The sequence below is a fragment of the Pygoscelis adeliae genome, unplaced genomic scaffold (genome assembly GCF_000699105.1).
Source record: "Pygoscelis adeliae isolate BGI_AS28 unplaced genomic scaffold, ASM69910v1 Scaffold45, whole genome shotgun sequence".
NCBI classification, from domain to species: Eukaryota; Metazoa; Chordata; class Aves; order Sphenisciformes; family Spheniscidae; genus Pygoscelis; species Pygoscelis adeliae.
In genome coordinates, this window is record NW_008825114.1 from 11,340,366 (window position 1) to 11,359,008 (window position 18,643).

The window sequence follows — 18,643 nt, forward strand, 5'->3', positions numbered from 1 at the left end:
AGAGCGGTCTTCTGCTGAGCACAGCCAAGGCGGGCTGTGCCCAAGGCTCCTCCTCGCAGTAGCTTCGCAGAAGGTGGGTAAGGTTGTGACAGGCATTTTAAAAATGGGTAGGAGGAATTGTTTTGCAGCGGAGGAAAGCATCATGTGCCTTTTTTTAAATGGCAGGTTAGAGGGGCTTCAGCTCAAGTCAGGACAGCGGTACTTTGGAGTTTTCTCTTCATGTGGAAAAGCCTCGAAGAGCAAGATGTGTAGTTTTCTCTTTGGTTTTAAAGCACTCAGGAGAGTACTTTAAAAAAAAAAAATAGTGTGGCTAGGACCCAAAATTTGGAAATGACTAAATTAATGGTGCTTGAACCACTACAGCACAGGTACTTTGGAGCTGTGCATGATATTACGGTCTACAATTCCTTAATGGAATATTGTTTCTCGAGCAATGCTGCTCAAGTCATGCAGCCTCTCTGGCTGAATCTTAGGTGCACACATCTTGTCGCTCCCTGTACTGCTCTGTGTAACAAACAGTTCGTAAATCTCTGTGCCAATCAGTATAGTGAACACTGTCTATTTAAAGGGGTATTTAAGTTTTACATTGTGGGATGTCTGATATTATAGGCACATACAGACCTTTGAAATTGGCAGGTAGTTTAGCTTTGTGGTGAACAGAACATATTCTCAAGTGTCCTTTAAGGTACCTATGCTGGGCAATAAACAGAAAAGGTGGAGTAGGTGAATGTAAAAATTTTATTAAAATGTATAACTTTAATATTAGAGATGAGGACTTACATAAACAATGAAGACTGGTGAGAAGACACTGGGACGGTGTAACACAGAAATAGCTGTATAAATAACCTACAGGAGTTCAGATGGATTTCAGAGGAATGAAGAAATTGTATTGCAAAGCAGCATGTGTTAACTCGAGTGTATCACAGTATGCACAAGGGGGCAGAGTTCGTTTCACGTGTACCCTTACCTCTAGTGTACCATGTCTTCTGGTTAGGTAGCTGTGTAACTGCAATATTCCTTGATACCAGATTTATTGTATATGTGCTTCTGACTTTTTTACTGCTAGTTCCGAGCCTTTCTATTCTATAGGTGCTCTTCTAAGCGTTCACAATTTAAAAAACAGCGTAGCAAAAAGGCTGGAAGGGTTGCTTTTAAAAGAAGGAAGCCTAAATTGCACAAGTTTGTAAGTCTTCGTCATACAGTTCATGACTTTGCAAGAGGAAGAGCATTCTGACCTACATATAAAGAGGAACTGACCCTGGTTACAATTTATTATAAGAAAGTTATGATTTATTGTAAGAAAGTGTATGTGGCGTTCAATATTCTGTTTCTGGAGCTGTAATTTTTGTGTTATCTCTCCAAATCTCCACCGTCTCTATTGAGATTTGCAGATTAAATACACAGAGTAAGAATTGATCTCCAGTATGGAAATAAAACATTGTATATTATCCATTTCTGATCACAATTGCAACATGAAAGTAACTACTATTAACCTCAGGTTTGATAACAGCATAAATATGATACCAGACTGCAGTATCCCGTTCTAAAATATGTGGTTGAATAATTATCAGTGAAGTTGTATATTGTGTTGCTAATGTTCTCATGATATGCAGTATTAGTACAGAAGTAATTTGTTTATTTGTTCCCTTTGCTTACAATGGCATTGTTGTAATTTGAAATGATCCTCCTTTTTGCCTCTTAGGAGAGAGTTTAGTTCGATACATAGTATTTTGTTTATCTTTTTTGTTACTGAAGATTTTTTCTTCAAATGCCTTTGATTGCATAATCAGAATTAACTTTTCTTTGTGTCAGTTCTAAACTGTGTTTTTTAAGGAAAACTTTTTAGCCAGAAATGATTAGCTTCCTAGGTATTGTTGAATTGGTGTCCAAATACTTTTGTTACTTTGATAATCTGTCCTGGCCAGAGGATGACTAGAGATGAAAAAAACCCAAACAAACGTGTCTTCTGTGTTCATGGGTGACCATTGCATCTGAGAATTTACATAATTGAACTTCTTTCTTCTTGTCACTTGCAGGCAGAAATTGTCAAGAGGCTGAACGCTATATGTGCACAAGTCATTCCCTTCCTGTCCCAAGAGGTAGGTAGTCATTCGTACTGGTGCTGATCTAAATGATTGCCTCATCATATCTATTACAAAAGTGGGACTTTGTGTTGAGACTGTTTCTTTATGAATCTCTTGGTGCTTGTAGATGACTTTCCACTGTCCTGTTACCACTGTAACTTCATTATCTTCTCCAAGTCCATTATAATATAATTTAAATATATTTATGAAATGGAATGTGTTGTAATGTGCTAAGCAAAATTTTATTTGTTTAAATATTTTGCTCTCATATACAATGCAGTTTTTCTCACAATTACGACTTTGGTGGTCTGAAATCAGAGGATAGCTTGCAAAAATGCTAGAAAGGCATAATTTGAGCTACATTCTTGGCAGCAGGCATTAAAGTTCAGCAGAAACTTCTATTTTGGTATACCAACTAGTGATGTTCAACACAGTAGGCATACAAATGCGGCTTTTTTCTGCCTATTTTCTCTCTGCATCCCAGATTACTTATTACCTTAAATCCTTTTATGTTTTCTGTGTATTTGGGGAATATAGACAGAAGATTGAAACTCGCTGTGAGCTAATTTCTCTAAGCACTAATTTTCTCCAAATTATGATTTGCTGGTATTATCTTGAGTGCATTGTAGATACTTTGAGGGGCACTGGGATTTGGGGGAGTTGATGGGAGCTAGCGAGGGAGCCTTGGAGCCACAAGCATGTGTGAAGTAAAATGAAAGTGTGGTTCATGAAAGGAGACCTTGGGTGCATAACGGCTTCCCCTGCCCACCCCCCTGGAGGAAAGGGGTGGGAGACTGGGGTCTGCTGGCGCAGGCTGGCATGCGTCTATTTAACGCATGGTTTCATTTCAGTAGAATCGGTAGCTGAGAAGTCAAAGCTGGAAGGAGTATTTATGTGCATTGCATCTGTAAAACATCGTGCCTGAGAACACGCTGCGAGTCTTTCTCCCACCTTTTCAGTTGTTCCATAAAGTGCTGTTGCTGTTCAAGAGAGCTGCTCATCCTGCTGCAAACGAGAGGCTGCGTGCTCAATATTAGCACTCAGCTAATGCGCTGCATGTGTGCACGCGTGTGTGCATCTGTGTGTGTTTGAAATGAGAATAACGCTATCAAAACTAGAACCTGACAATGTTCATGAGCGCCACTGTACTCTCTGCTTAAAAAGATGGATTTGTGGAAACTAAATGATGTGTAATGATCTAGTTACATCGCTGGGGGACCAGAATTCAAGTCCTGCATGGATCTAAAATGAGTAGCTGTTGATTTTGTGCTTTGACTGCTACAGAATCTCTGTACATCTAGTTACGGGGTTTTATTTGCTGTGCAGAAATAGCACAGCATATAAAAACGAGGTGTAAAGCTGATTCATACTTATGCTAAAGTGAGCACTAAAATGACACGATTTTGAAACAAAGGCAGGGGTGAGTACTTGGCAGGCAAAGCTGTGATCTTGGCAAAGACATGGGATCAGCATTTCCATGACAGAGACATCTTCTCTAGAGTATGAGATACTGTGTTTAGAAACTTTGTACCAGTATACTACTGCTGGTACTGGTACAGCTATTTTCAGCTGAAATGCTAAACAAAACTTTATTACCATACACAAGTAAGTCACACTGCTCTGCTTGCTCTGCTTCCACAAACCCCGCCCATGTGCTTTCTTGGAGTAGGTGTTTTCTTGTCAATTAGACAAGCAAAGGGATTACATGGGCTTAGAATACATTTGAAGAAAGATGTGTTCGATTCACAGTGACTGATAGATTTTGGCCTTTGATTTAGGAAATCCTAGCGTCCACCCCCTCTATATGCTTACGTGCAATTGAGGAAAAAGAAAAAAAAAAGGCTGTAGGTTTTTGAGCTTTGATGTTAGTGGCGTCCCACTCAGGTGAGCGCAGGCTCTCTCCTTTTTCTCTGCTCCATATGCATCATGCTCTCCTGTCCCTGCAGCTAAATCACCCTGGAGGCATTCTCTGGAAAGTTGGTATTGGTACATTTTAAGTCCCTGCCTTAGAGGGAGGAGGCACTGTGAAGGCTGCATTGTGCTTCCTTCTTTTCTTCCACTGAGGAGAATCTCCCATGTGGTGCTCACATGCAGTAACTTGGAAACTACGAGCCATGATCACTGTTTAACAATCTCCTGGCCATCAAGCTAGGCATGGAGAGTAATTTTAAAGTAATTCTGGACTTAGCCATTGCAGTAGCTTGTCATTAATATGCTAGCGCTAAGAACTATGTAGGTAGACAACTGAGATGATCCAGAATGTAAATTTAGAAAATGATGTTTTCCTGCTTCTGTCATGGGTACAATACCACCCAGTGAAGGCTAAGTGCACCAGCGTCAGTGTGCTTAATAACTGCTGTTTACTTTGTTAGGCTTTATATCAAAGCTTTGAGGTAAGCAGTTTTAGATCTGAAAACAGGCTCTCGTACGGCTTCAGTGCTAGTGAGCCTCTGCTTTTTAAATCTGTGGCCCATAAAGTTTCCTTCACCTGTTTGCACGTCTCATTTACCAAGTCTTACAGCTCCTTCTCTGTGCATGTTGCATGGTGTCAAAGCTCTTTGGGCTACAGAGAAGATGGAGAGGTCAAGAAAAGTTCATAACTTCAGTGTTTTTACGTGTATTGACAAAGACAAAAGGCAGCACTTCCAAAAAGCCAGTGTACATATTCGTCTTGCGTGGAGGCAAGTGTTCTTTTTAGCTCACCTAGCAAGAGGGGAGGGGGACTAGACAGCAGAGAGGGATTGAAAAGGGAAGCACAAAAACACTTTTCACGTGTCTTGACAGTGCCACTGACTGTGATAGTTTTCATATTGGGGTTAGGAAAATCTTGGTAATTGTTTGACCTCTGTTAGTAGAAACACATTTAAATCAGTTTATATTGGCCTATGCTGATGAGGCAAAAGAGAACTGATCTCCAGATTTGAGTATTCTGCTAGTCTTGGTTTCTGTCTAATTTGTGTCTTTAAAAAGTGAGTGTCTTAATGGAAGCCTCTTTATTTCATCATCTAGATTAATAGAGAATTGAATTGCAGCGCGCTTTTGCTGTTTATGCATTTTGCATACAGTCTAATTGTGGAATAGTGGCTGAAAAATGTGATCAGGCTCCTTTGTATTGTGCCTGAGGGAAAAATGAACAAAATACAGTGGTTACATGCACTGATGGCAACATTATTGCCTCATAATAGCACCAGGTTAACTTGTCTTATTGCTTGTTAACTTTGTAAGGAATCAATGGCTTGTGATAACTCACTTAGAAGTAAGAAATTGTAGCCAAAATCGCTAGAGATCTCGTGAAAAGGATGCAATTATAATACATCACCCTACTGTGTACTAGTGCATGCTTTGTTTCAGGGGGCAATCCAGTAAAGTATTCAGGAAGTTCTCCAGGCTTCAGTCAGTTTTACTGTGCTGTACATCATCTAAGCATATATTGAATATAAAGTTCCTAATCTGCCTAAATACGCAATCAAGTGGTACCTTGTTTTTACATTGACTCCAATGTAGGCAGTCTAGCAAACAGCACCAAGATATACAAGCTTCCCATTTTGATAGGAAAGAGGGACTTTGTGGTCGAGGCATGAGATGGACCTCAGGGGTGATGTGTGTTCAATTTTTGCTGCGGTTGCAGGCTTCCTGTGTTGCAACAGTCATTTTCCACCTCCCTGTGATGATGTGAGATACCAGTGTGCTCAAAGTAGTTCCTATTGCATAAGGTGAAGGGGTGCTTGCAAGGTTGTAGGTAAATACTTGAAGATTGTTAGCACTCAGTTAACTTAATTTTGATCTGCTGCAGCTGGTATAGATAGTTCGATATTCACATTATTGAATGATCTAGCCAGTGAGATGCAATTCATTTTGGGTCTAAAGCCGTAGATCATGCCTCTGCTAATTTACGCTCCTTCTCAACTGAATTTATCAGCTGCAGCACAGTGTGGCACTTGCACAACCCTGCGGCTTTCAAGTTGGGGCTGGTTCCTGTCTGGTCCAGGTGGTGCGTGTGGCTGGCTGCAACCTGTGGCTATCGTTGTGGGACCCTGTGGGCTATCAAGTGCTGAACGACCTCATGTGCTGGATAGTGGTATTCGCTCAGTGTGGCTGGAGATACTCATATATCATGGTTACTTTCTTTTGAGTAAATATTGACTGTGTTTATATTCATGAGACACATGCAAGCTGGCTTATTTACAGCTAATGATGTAGTTGTAGCAACCTAGAGCTCAGCACAACCTGCAAAAGCTGCTCGAGAAGCCAGACAAATGTTCACAGTATTGTCCGCTGTCAACTTGCATGGAAGCATTTCGTAGGCTGGAGGAGGCTGTAATAAACTTTTTTGGAAGGTGCACTTTCTGTTCCAACTGCCAGTGAACTAGCTAATAACAAGCTAGAAGGATTGCTCTTTAACAGGGATCTTCAGTTCCCCATGCACGATAAGGTGGTCAAATATACTTAGAAGTACAATAAAATGCCAAGCACTGGCACGCATACATGCAAACAAACATACAAAAAGGAAATGCTGCATGCAGGCTTTTCCTTTCAGACACCTTAATATTAGTTGATGGTTTTCCTTGTACAAGATAGGTATGGACCATAATGTGCTTGCTCTCCTCTTTACATACATTTCCTAGAGGTGCTTCTGAAGTTCAGTAAATTTGGATGAAGAGTGTGAGATCCGTTACACAGAAGCAGGACAGGAGTCCTTACATGCTGTTCAAAAGGAAGTAGTTGTTGGTATGAGATGTGAGAGGCTGAGAAGACAAAATTCTTTTCCTCCATATTAGATTTGCCCCAGACTAGAGCTGAAACAGTGAGTACAAGGAAGCTGTCAGATATCTGTAATCCTTGTGCCAAGGAAGGCGTCTTATTAGCAATTCATGCATATATTGCTAACAATTTTCTTGTGAAGTGGTTATTATATCTTGTCTGAGTTATGGTGCCTGGATGCAGTGACCCTGCTGGTCCTTTTTAGTTTTCCAAGTGTGTGCTGTACTCCATGGTAAATGTGTGTTTGTGCTCCGGTTCTCACTAGTGTTTTTGTCGCAGCCTCGTCTCATTATGCCGTCTCTAGATCGGGCTTTTCAGAATGGCACTGCTGCAGTTCTTAAGCAAGACCTGGTCTGTACTCCCTCTAAACAGATAATACAACAACAAAATAATATAAATAAAACATAGCAGAGCCCGCTTGCTTCTGCAAAGTGAATTGTTCAGTGAGTTCTGCTTCGGAAGTTGTTGGCAGTGCTGGAGACAGGCTGGAATTAGGCGTCTTTAACACTAGCATCTGTGCATGTGCGCCAGGGGGAATTTCGGCCACTCGGTTGCTGTCAGCATGGCTCCCCTGTCACTGGGAGCCGCGGGGAACTCTGACATGGTATAAAAAGCGCAGGTGTTTTCCACCATGCTGCAGTGCCTGTGCAGGAGCCAGGGCTAGGTGACAAGACAGTGTGGCGAGACAATGTGATGGTGAAGAAGCCTACATCCTTCTTGTGGTCTCTGTTGTTGCTACCCACCGTGAGACTGAAAGGAGGTGATTTTCCAACACAAGGCAAGTGCAGACACACTGCTCATTACAGAAAGCAAAAAGGGCTGAAGAGAAGAGACAGGGAAGAAGTTAAAAAGGAGAAGTGATACTAGTCTGCGTGACAGGTGGGGCAGGGTACCGAGTTCATTGGTCTGGCCTGTTAAATGCAATGCAAAATACTGTTTTCCCATAACTGAAGAAAATGGGTCTGTCATTCGCTTGTGTGCACAGAGGAAGGCTAGCATTAAATGTGTGTGAAAGCTGCAACCCCGTGTCTGTGTTTGGTTGGGAAAAAAGTAACCCTTTTTTTGTTGTTGCTGTTTTTACTTGGCTGTAAATCGCTATGTGATCACTTGATGGGCAGGCTAATGTGTACTGCTTGGTTTTAACATAACGCTGCTTGCTACAGGCACGCTGGCTGGAAAAGGTGTTCAAGCACATGGTAAGCACTGGAGCCGTCCATCCTTGGGTACCCGCGTGGGCTGGGCCAGCCAGCTGCTGTCCCGCACGGCGGGCCCCTGGGCTCCCTGACCCTCACCTTGGTTTTGGGCTGCAGTGGGTCCCCGGAGCCCACTTGGGCTCCTTCTCTGCTTGTAGAGATTCCCCACCCGTTACCGGAGCTGGGGTCGGTAACGTGGAGTCCCCTGCCCGCCCTGGGTTCAGAAACGCCGGGGGCAGCCAGTGGGCTTTTCAAACCCTGCGCCGTGCTCTGCTGTGCCATGGGATGACTCTGCTTTCCTGTGTCTTTATCCACTGGGGTGTGTGGTTTGCACCTGTGACTGGAAGTAGCCTGGGGGTCACTTGAGGCAGGCCCCCCGTGGGGTTTTGGAGAGCTGAGCGGGAGTCTGCTCGGTTGCTGCAACGAGGTGGAAGTGATGGAGAGGCTAATTACAGACCATCTATTTTGGGTCCTTTCCATACTATGCCACTGCAGATTAAATCAGTGTTAAAGCAGCTAGCAATAGGAGAGTTTTAATTGTCTCTACCATACCTAATTTAGGTTCAGTGTTACAAGGCCCATGGGTTTTCTCCTCTCTATGAAGGCTTGATCCCAAACCTGTTAGAATCAATGAAGGATGCCTTGTGTGGCTGCTTAGGGAATTTCTGTCTTATAGTGCTTTCCAGCAGAAATCATAAAGTGAGATTTTGCTACTCTACCCCTCCACCTGCTCTTCCCCTCACCTGGGAATGAAATAATGTTTTTTCCAAATATTCCTCAGAGCCATTCTTCGTATGTTTGCTGTAAAGGAAAGGAAATAATTCAAACTCTTGTGGTGTTGACTTATTTTTCCAAAACCTGGATGACAATTGGAGTAGTTTCTACTACTGATGTAGTAACTTTGATGTTTTCAGGACGGCTTTCTGTAGGTCCCTCAGAAGCTTTTTCTTCTCTCGCCCATAGCCCTGGGAACAGGATTTAAGTAAATAGGTGTTGGAATTGAATGCTTATATATACAAACCAAGAGCTAGGTCCTTTTCTTTACCTCAGTGCAAAAAGCATTGCCTAGGAAATGGTAGGAAAGCAAAGATGACTGTAAACCTCTCAGTAAATTTATTTTTTTTTTAAAATAATTTAAAAGATTTTTAAAACCCATTTTTCTTTGGGTTTTTTGTTATGACTTGATCAAAAATGTTGTGATCCCTTTTTGGTGTGGCTGACCTCCACCAGAAAATGGTGGTATGATTTTTATGATCACCCTGTTGTCATATAAAGCCATGTGTCACCGGGCTTTCAGCTACATAATCGATGAAAGCTCTACCTGTCCTTAACATGTGATGACCTGGAGATGATAACACATTGTCAGGAACTTGAGGCCTGACTATCATAATTTCCTTTTTACTGGTTATCTGTGATGGTGATACACCACTGCATTTTAATTTTTTTTTTCTGAATGCCAAGAACACATTTGCTCATGTTCGGCCTGCTTTTTATTCTTTAAGTTGTCTACTTGTAAGTGACAGATTTGGTTTACGTTAGCACTGTAGCTTTACAAAACTCTAAATGGGACTGCTGTGATACTGTTTGCAGCACTATGTTATTTGCTCTCCTGGCATTTCCTTCATTTAATTCTTCTTTACTTGAAAACAAACAAACCTTCAAACCATTTGCTTCCTTCCAGGAGTATTTCTAAATTACCTTCTTCATTATTTGCATTTATACATTTTTCGTAGTTGAGGTCTGCATTTCTTACAGTTACAGGTGGATTTTTAGGCTTGCTTTTCCTCACCCTGAGGGCTTTTATGGGAGAGAGTTTATAAGTGAAAATGTCATTTTTGTTTGTGCGTTGCACTGAGAACCAGCAAATGTAAGACTGCCAAGCCCCAGAGGTAGCGGAGCCCTTCCTTACGGCCCCCTCTCCCAGCGGGACTCAGGGTGCTGCCTGGGGAGTCTTTCTGATACTCTTTACCTACCCTTGTGTTGGAAGAGGTCTTGAGGATCTGGGTCCCCACCGTATTTTATGCAGCTTTCTACCCTTGGTAAGGACACATGGGAGGTGATGCTGCGTGGGCTGTACCTTGGCTCAGCTCTGCCTGTATACACAGCCATGGGGGCAAACTGGAGGCTTTTAAGAGATGCTCTCAGCTCTTTCCTTAAACTTTGCACCAAAGAACGTTTAGACGTTGGTTTCGATACAGAGCTGATGTTTCATCATTACGGTTTCAGCACCTCTCGAGGTAGGCAAGAGCTCACTCCTCTCCATGTTCAACCTGTGGCTGTAAATCAATGATGACTCACTCCCAGTGCAGATTGCACAACCTACTTGCAGTTCTCCCTGACCCCCTCTTGCACCACTTTGTCACATGTAATCCTGATCCTGCAAGGCTGCCTGTGCAGATGAATTTGCCACTGGTGGAGCTTTGAACAGGCACAGATCTGGTTGCAAGATGAGGAGCTTATTTTATTTGTAGTTGATGTTTTCAAATAAATATCAATCAAGTTTCAGCATACAGCAATTTTGAATTTACTGCAGGAATACAGTATCACTCAAACTGAGATAATATAACCACTGAAGCTTGTAAACTGTGTTGTTAATTAGACCATGTGTTTTTGATGGACTTCTTAAAGCTATTAAAATTTACGTGTTGGGGATTGAAATAATTAGTTCTCTTTCACGTGTTTGACAGAATTGTGAATGGCATTTTAAATTTCTTTCTTACGGTTGAGCTGCTTTGAAATGTACCAAGAAGGAGAATCTGTATATCCTTCAGTGATGTGGGTGCCATGTGCTTGTTGAAAATACATACCTTTCTTTTTCAGTATGCCTTTTTTTTTTTTTAATTAAAAAAGTTTCTGTGGCTGTAAGGAAAGTGGCTTGCATTTTAAGTTGGCATGTAAATTCAAACGCACACTGTGCTGATGAACAAAAGGAAGACAGTTCCCTGTTTAGCCAGGTTGTAAAATAGCTCTTTTGGGGAGCAAGGTTGTAATTCCTGGCAAGTAACGGCATAAATAAAATCATCCCCTTACCTGATACTCTTGCAGATCAACACAGGATGTGACTGTCTGTTAGACATGTAACTGTCTGTTATTTCAAGCCCTGCATGTGTTTGAAAAGCAAAGAAAAAAGATGAAAGGAAGAATCTGTACTTAATAATTTAAAAAACAAGTAATTTTATTTTGTTTCTGATCTTCATTTATAGCACCAGCAACAAGTGGTGCAGGCTGTGGAGCGTGCCAAGCAAGTGACCATGGCAGAACTGAACGCAATCATTGGGGTATGTGGTCTTTCCGTTTTAGCTCTAATAGTGCTTGTAAATAGCTTTTCTTTTTCTTTCTCTCTTGTACGAACTCATTTCCATCGGGTGGGCAAAAGTTGTGTGCAGTAGTGAAGTCCAGTAGCTTGATCTTCGTAACAGCTGGTTACTACCTGAAAACTTTTGCTTGCATTGTGCTGAGAAGACTAATGGGGTAATTAATATCTGTGTCGTATCCATTCCCTGAAGCTGGGTAGGTATCTGTTTTTGCCTGGGTGGTGGCCCAAGACTGTGAATATTCACCACACTTTTTATTTTTACATTAAAAGAATAGCTGTTACTTTTCTTTAAAAAACAAACAAACAAAAAACCCAACCAAAATCGATGGCAAAATGACTTGTCACCAGTGCGCTCATAGGCTCCCTGCTCCCAGTCATCTAAAAATATGGGTGTGTGGAGCCCCTCTTGTAAAAGCTTTACTGCTAGCGGTATTAGCCCAGTATAGCAGTCCTGCGACGTTTTATGGGTGTGGGCAGCCACGGTGTTTACATTTTACAGCTGGAGAGGAAAGGCATAACAACGAAAGCCATGGCTGTTCACACTACATAAAATAAAGGTGAGAAGTCACAGCTTAATAGCACATTATTCACATGTATAATTATGCAGTTGGTGCAAGCAGTTGTTTAAGTTATTCTAATGAAGACACTACAACTGTACTTCCCATCTTCTGCGCCCTCCCAAATGCTTTTTCTTTTGTGTATAGATTATACATAAAAGTCTTTTCCTTTTTTTATTCAGTGTATCAAACACACTTTGAAATGCTAATTATTCCATTTACTTTCATTAAAATTCAAATTGCTGAGTGAAGATGTGGATAAGGGTCGCCGAATAATCAATCTGAAGTGAAGATATTGCTTCAATTATGCCTCTGTCTTTTAACAAGGAAATCAGGACTCTCTGATCATTGCTGACGGTAGTGTAGAGCAGCGGTCTGATTGTACCTTGTTTTTAATAAGCTGTTTCTAACTCTATTTTGTATCCCTCTGACCACAAGAAAACACCAGTAGTCAATTAGAAGATATAAATGGAAAAGAGTAACCTTTATTTCCTCTGAAGTGCCCGTTAGGAAGAAGGAGGTGAATTGGAGCGAGTCGTGTAGAATCATGAATAACATTTGTTGTATGTCTTTTACGCTCCAGTGGGGAGAGTGGGAGATGAATAATTTCCCAATTAGTTTTCATTACCTAACCAAAAATATTGCCTTATATTAACATTCTTTGCATAAAGTAAGTAGCTAAAGGTTGCCTTCTTTGTTAAAAGAAGTTTTTATATGTGTGTGCTGCATGTACGTATGTAGTGAGTGTGTCTACGTGCATGTACCGTTTTGTGTGTGTGTACGTGCACATGCATGCATATGAATACTTCACAGTCTGTTTGTGTACATTTTTGCCATTCACCTTTGTATGTATTACAGAAACTGCAAAAAGCAATTTGCTTTCTAGTAAAGAATACGTTGATTGATGTAGAACATGTGATGTTGTAGATACTGGCTACTGCACTCATTATTTGAGTTTATCCTGCTTTCATGAACCACTAAACACACAGAATAAATATAAACAGACTAGACACTTGTCTGGGAGCCTGGCAGTAAGTTTTGTTGGTCTTCCCCCACCAGACAGAAGTAAATTTTCCCTTTTGTTTGTTGCTGTCTGAATTTACCTCTTCAAGTCAGTTGAAATTCTATTGCCTCCGATTTTCATAATATTTGAATTTTGGCTTTGTGCGTTAAAATGGGACAGCTCTCACCTCCCTCACAAGACTGATTTTTACCTTGCTTTACTGCCTTTTTTTACTTTCCTATTTTATGTTGACTTAGGAAATGCTGTGTGGCCCTCTCTTTACTTACAGAGAAACAGGAGCAATACGGACTGAAAATTTCATGTTCATCAGGTTTAAACGGAAGTAATCTAATCCAATCTTTTAAGAGATTCATTTAAAAAAAAAAAGGAATAAATAGGACAGCAAGTTACCAAAAAAGCTTAAGTTCTAGTTGCATGAATACCCACAATAAAGTTACGTCTGCACTTAGGAAGATTTAGGGTCTGAAAATGTAGCATGGGACTAAAAAAGGCTCGTCATACTTTGTAAAGTGAATACCAATAAAAATAAAACAAAGAACGTAATTAGAAATCATGGCTTTTCTATATGTCTAAATATGTTATCTTATTTTGCCATTTGGTAAGTCTGACAGAGTTTGTGTTCTTTTAACCCTGTGATATTTTAAAAGCTGAAGTTCATTTGTTCATTACAGTTTTTAAAAATACATCTTTTAGCTACCCATTGAGCTGTGTATCGGACAAAGACAGAAGCAGTATTTTGAGTTTTTGAAATACAACTGTAGCTTAAGTTCCTCTGTGCTTTGGGGGGCCCTATTCAGTTCACCTCACTCATGCTAAACCCTTTTCGTTTGAATGGAGGAACCCTGGATTTGAGTTTAAAATTAATTTTACCAGAATGGAGGATGGCATAAGAAAAGAATCAAATGTGCACAAATCATGTCTCTCTTTGTGTTTCACATGTATATATTTTTGTATGAATGTGCTCTGATTTAATGGAATCTGATGAAGCACCTTTTAACTTTGCAATATTATTCTATCTTCATTGGTAAATGAACCAAGTCACTGATCCGTGCAGTTTAAATGCAAAATACTGAAGTGAGCCTGGAACCTGGAGAGACTGCTTGTTCTCCTGACAATAAACTAGTTGTGTTTAATGGAATGAAACACAGTTATAATGACTTCTTTCACAGGTCATGTTCAGTTTAAAACTGTTGACGGGCTGAAACAAGTTAAATATCATCTATCTTCTGGAGAGATGCAGGGAGAAAAACTAAACCAAAACTAGGTGTCATGAGCATGCTGCAGGAGGACTGTAAATCTGCAGGCATCCAGACTCTGCATCTGGTGTTTGCCATGGACGGTACAGTACAGCATTCTTGCTCGGAGCAATCTGTAGTGCGCATCTGGAGCTCCTTTCCAGCTTGGGTGTATCGGGATGAGCAGTGTGATGTATCCAGTTGATCTTGTCATGTGTCATAGCTGCCGTGTTTTTAAATTAGAATCTGCAAGATCACACTGTTGGAACAACACACAAATTGTAGCCTTAAATCAGCAATATGATCTAATTAGGAATGATGTTTTCATTTCCTGTATTATTAAATTGAGTCGTCTAACTCTCTTAAAATGGTTTTGGGTCTTTTTTGGGTTTCTTTTTGTTTTTTTAAAATCCATTATACTATATAATCGGAACATGCTGTGTGAATGTGGTTACGTTTTAATAAGGGAACCAGGGAATTAACTTGTAACTTCATAAGAATTTTATCAGAGGTTTCCCCCCCCCCGCCCTGTTTAAAATAGTCAGTTTTCAACTGCAGGTGGGTAGTAAAGCAGAAATGGAGGCTACTGCTTGTGTGCCTGTTTATCACATGGAGAGAGATACATGTACCAAAAACTTAAGAACAGGTATGTGATGGTGTTCAAAGAAAACGCAGTTTAGCACAAGAAATGCTGAACCTCAATTTTTAGCAGTGACATTTTAATGATAGGAAGTCTGCAAAATTATTTGCCATCAATTGTGAAGGCAATAACAAGCCTTGGTGGTTTTTCACACCCTCTGTGTTAAGTGCTTTCAGAATGACAGCGTAAACTGTCTTGGAGAACTCCAAGGAAGTAAAACTGATTAAAATGTTCATGCTTGAATGGTGCTGATGGAATAGTTCATTTGGACTTTCTCTACCTCCTGCAGCTCGAGCTGAAATATTAAAATTCAGTGGATTTAAATCTCTCTCCCCTCAGCTCAGGAAAAAAACATTACATTTTAATAGGTTTTAAACTCATAATTCATTGGTTTGGAGCAGCACTATTAAATCTATTTAAATATTACTTGCATTACTAAGGAAATGATTTAAATGATTTTTCCTTTACCATTCTATACATCTGAGTGGAAAAAAAAATGACTTTGGTTTAATTTTTAAGCATTTTGTTTTATTACGTCACTTTTATTATCTTTTTTTTTAAAATATGCAAATGGCAGTTACTGGAAGAAAGGACTCCTCCTGTATTGTCACATATAATCATCAAGCTATAAAGTTCCTTCTTTAGTACACTGCTTGTCACAATTTCTACCCTGTGTTTGAGGCTGAGGCGCTTGTTTGACCTATCTCGAAAGGTGTGTAATTTTTGCTTGCTTTCAAGCGCATACTCCATTTTACAGTTGTGGAGAACAACGCCTGTTTAAAAAAATAACGGTATGCCATTGCAGGCACGGAAACCTTTGAAAGCGGTGCGGTGCGGAGAAGTGCACACAAGTTGTAACAAAAACTTGGCATTAGTGCATGCTATTGTTGCCGCGGCACCAGTGTTCCAGGGCTCTCGCTGCCAAACGCGGAGGCACTTTTTTGCATTGGTGCTTAACACACAGAGGCATCTCCCGCTCCTCATGGAGGGTGGGTTGTTTCTGCTTCTCGTGTGTGGTTGCACAGCGAGGAAGAGCGAGGGGTTTTTGGTTGAACCCATGCAGCTGAGGGGAAATGTTTTAATTCCGGTTTGTATGGCAAAGTTGTTCCTGACAAGTGCGTGCGTTTAGAAATGGGAGCTTCAGGGAGGATGGGGAAGGGCAGTAGAACAAGCAAGTGTGTTGTAGCATGGGGGCAACAGTCACGTGTCTCTCTGGCCCTTCTGTATTGCTTGTTCAAAGGTGTGTTAAGCGGTGGTTGAAACTTAAATACTGTAGAACAAGTTGGCCACCTGCTGTATGTTGTACACAGGTTGTTACAGTGGGAAGGTGGCAGAGGAGGTTGGCTTAATGGGTACGTGCTTTGAGTTGCGTTCATTTGTATACCCTAAAGAAATGTTGAAATTCATTCCTCCCTGTTTAATTACTCTTGTTTGCTGTTTGTATATTGAGGATGCGTGATGATGTGGTCCTGCAAATTTTTTGACTCTGCCTGGTACCTGAAATTGACTTGTAGAAGGAATTGTAGATATAGAAGGCTTTTGGATGAGCACTTTTTGTTTTGAATTTTTCATCTGAAGTCTGGCTAGGTTAAAGAGACCATGTTTTCGGGGGGAAAGAGGTGTTTTATAGGGATTTTTCTTCTTCTCCCCTTATTCCCAGGTGCCAGCTACAGAGAGCGCCTTGCAGGTGAGGCCTAATTTAAATAAATCTCTTCCATATGCAGCATTATCCTAATTTTAAAGAAGCTGAAAATGAGGCAAACAATCTTTTTAGGGATTTTTGAGGGAATTAGTTAGAATGTAAATAATTCCAGGTTCCATATTTACTGAAAAACCACTCTGAGGATGGATTTTAAATGCTGTTGCTACACATGGAATGGGCTGCCACTGTTTTGCTCTTCTCCTCCTATTTTCAGTAGCTGTGGTAGCTACTGAATTTATATTGGTCTATCACTATAGGAGCAGTCAGTAACGTTGCAGTGTGAAGTGCAGACCACTTATTACATCTCACTGCAATATGCTGATGCCAGAGGCCCTGCTTGTTATGCTTAAGTAAGTGCATATGACATGAGTGTTATGGCTCACATACTGTATCTGATCAGGCAGGAGAGCTGACTTCTGCCTCCATGTTTCTCAAGGTTTTCCAAACCCTGGCACCAAAGCTATGTGACCACCATATTTTTTTTGAATTAGGATTAGTCAGTGCAGATATGAGGAGTGCTATGGAGAATTGTTTTCATGTCCTACAGCATGAACATATGCAGTATTTTATTTATGATTTATTTTTGTATGGTCTCACTTCACACACATTAGAAAGGAGAAAACACTTGTTGCCAAGGCGGTCTGTACTCCCGTGTATGGAAGCTGTTTCCAGCCAAATACTGATTTGCCATACTCCATCAGACCCTTGGTCCATTATGTGCTATATATTACCTTCAGTGATGGCCTTATACTGGTGCTTTGGAAAAGAAGAAAAAGTGTATAAAGGATCTGTTTGGTTTTGAAATATTGTGAAGGCAGGGGTTTCCCCAAAATGCTTCACTGCAAAACCGACAAAGTTTATGTGCTCAGTGGAGATGCAGCCCTTTTAAATATGTACCCTTACTGTACAGTATATCCTAAAGACAGTTATTATTGTGTCGTGGTTTCATACCACAGAGTTCTGATATCACCCCTAAACTGGGTTGTATATTTGTCATCTAGACTTCTTCCCAATCACACTTTGCAGGCTGTTGCCTACAGCCTATGAATGAGGACCAGGACTCCATGCAGTGGATCAGTTAAGCGTTTGTTTTTCTTCAGGTATGTGGGTAGTTCTTTTCATGTCTTCAATCTTAAATGCAGGCTAAAGCAAGGGCTTTAGTGCTTAACTGGGATGGACACTAAAGTACTGCATAAGGAAAGTATTTCCAGATGTTAAGTTCATCCATGAAGAAGGAATTTAAGAGGTCCTAAATCTTCAAGTTGTCTTATACTTCAAAATGTTTGACTTTTGTTAGTGAGACAGTTCCTTGCTTATTGTTTGGCAAACTTTTCCCAGACACTTCCTTAGTATATGAATGCATCACAAGCATTGATGAACTTACTCCACTAACGTTTCTGAAACAAGGGAGTACTGCTTTCCCTGTTCTACCTTTGGAAGAGGCTGAGGCAAAGAGAACAAGTGGTCCTTCCACAGTCTCTGAGCTGTGACTTAAATCCGGGTGATTTGATCCTTGACAAGACCTTCCTTATCCCTGTAACTGGGAAACTGCACTGAAGCAAAAGAGATCACTTTAAGTTTCAGTTATTTGACTAATGGGCGCTACATTAATGAGACAGAACACTACATCTCTCAATGAAATCTGCTTGATGAGAGATAATGGTATGCACATGTCCTAACACCTAAAGTTGACTGCTGGGAAGAGGCTGCTCACTGCTGAGAAAAGCAGGCATTACAGTGCTCTGCACAGGACCAGAGCTGCACCAGAAATGGCAGTCTTTAAAGATGAAGAATGACTTGAATGAATGGATCAATCCAAGCAATCCAGTGTCCTGGTTTCGGCAGGGATAGAGTTAATTTCCTTCCTAGTAGCTGGTACAGTGCTGTGTTTTGGATTTAGGGTGAGAACAATGTTGATAACACACCGATGTTTTAGTTGTTGCTAAGTAGTGCTTACACTAGTCAAGGACTTTTCAGCTTCCCATGCTCTGCCGACTGAGAAGGCTGGGGGTGCACAAGAAGCTGGGAGGGGGCACAGCCAGGACAGCTGACCCAAATTGGCTAAAGGGATATTCCATACCATGTGATGTCATGCTCAGGATATAAAGCTGGGGGAGGAAGAAGGAAGGGG

General features: G+C 40.9%; 1 protein-coding gene across 1 annotated transcript in view; it reads left to right on the forward strand.

The window, feature by feature from the left end:
• The window catches only part of TLE4 (transducin-like enhancer of split 4), a 170,455-nt gene that overhangs the window by 99,129 nt on the left and 52,683 nt on the right, over positions 1 to 18,643 (forward strand). The window contains exons 4-5 of the mRNA XM_009328188.1: positions 2,037 to 2,099; positions 11,242 to 11,316. Of these exons, the coding sequence (XP_009326463.1) occupies positions 2,037 to 2,099; positions 11,242 to 11,316 (138 nt within the window). The remainder of the gene's footprint in view (positions 1 to 2,036; positions 2,100 to 11,241; positions 11,317 to 18,643) is intronic.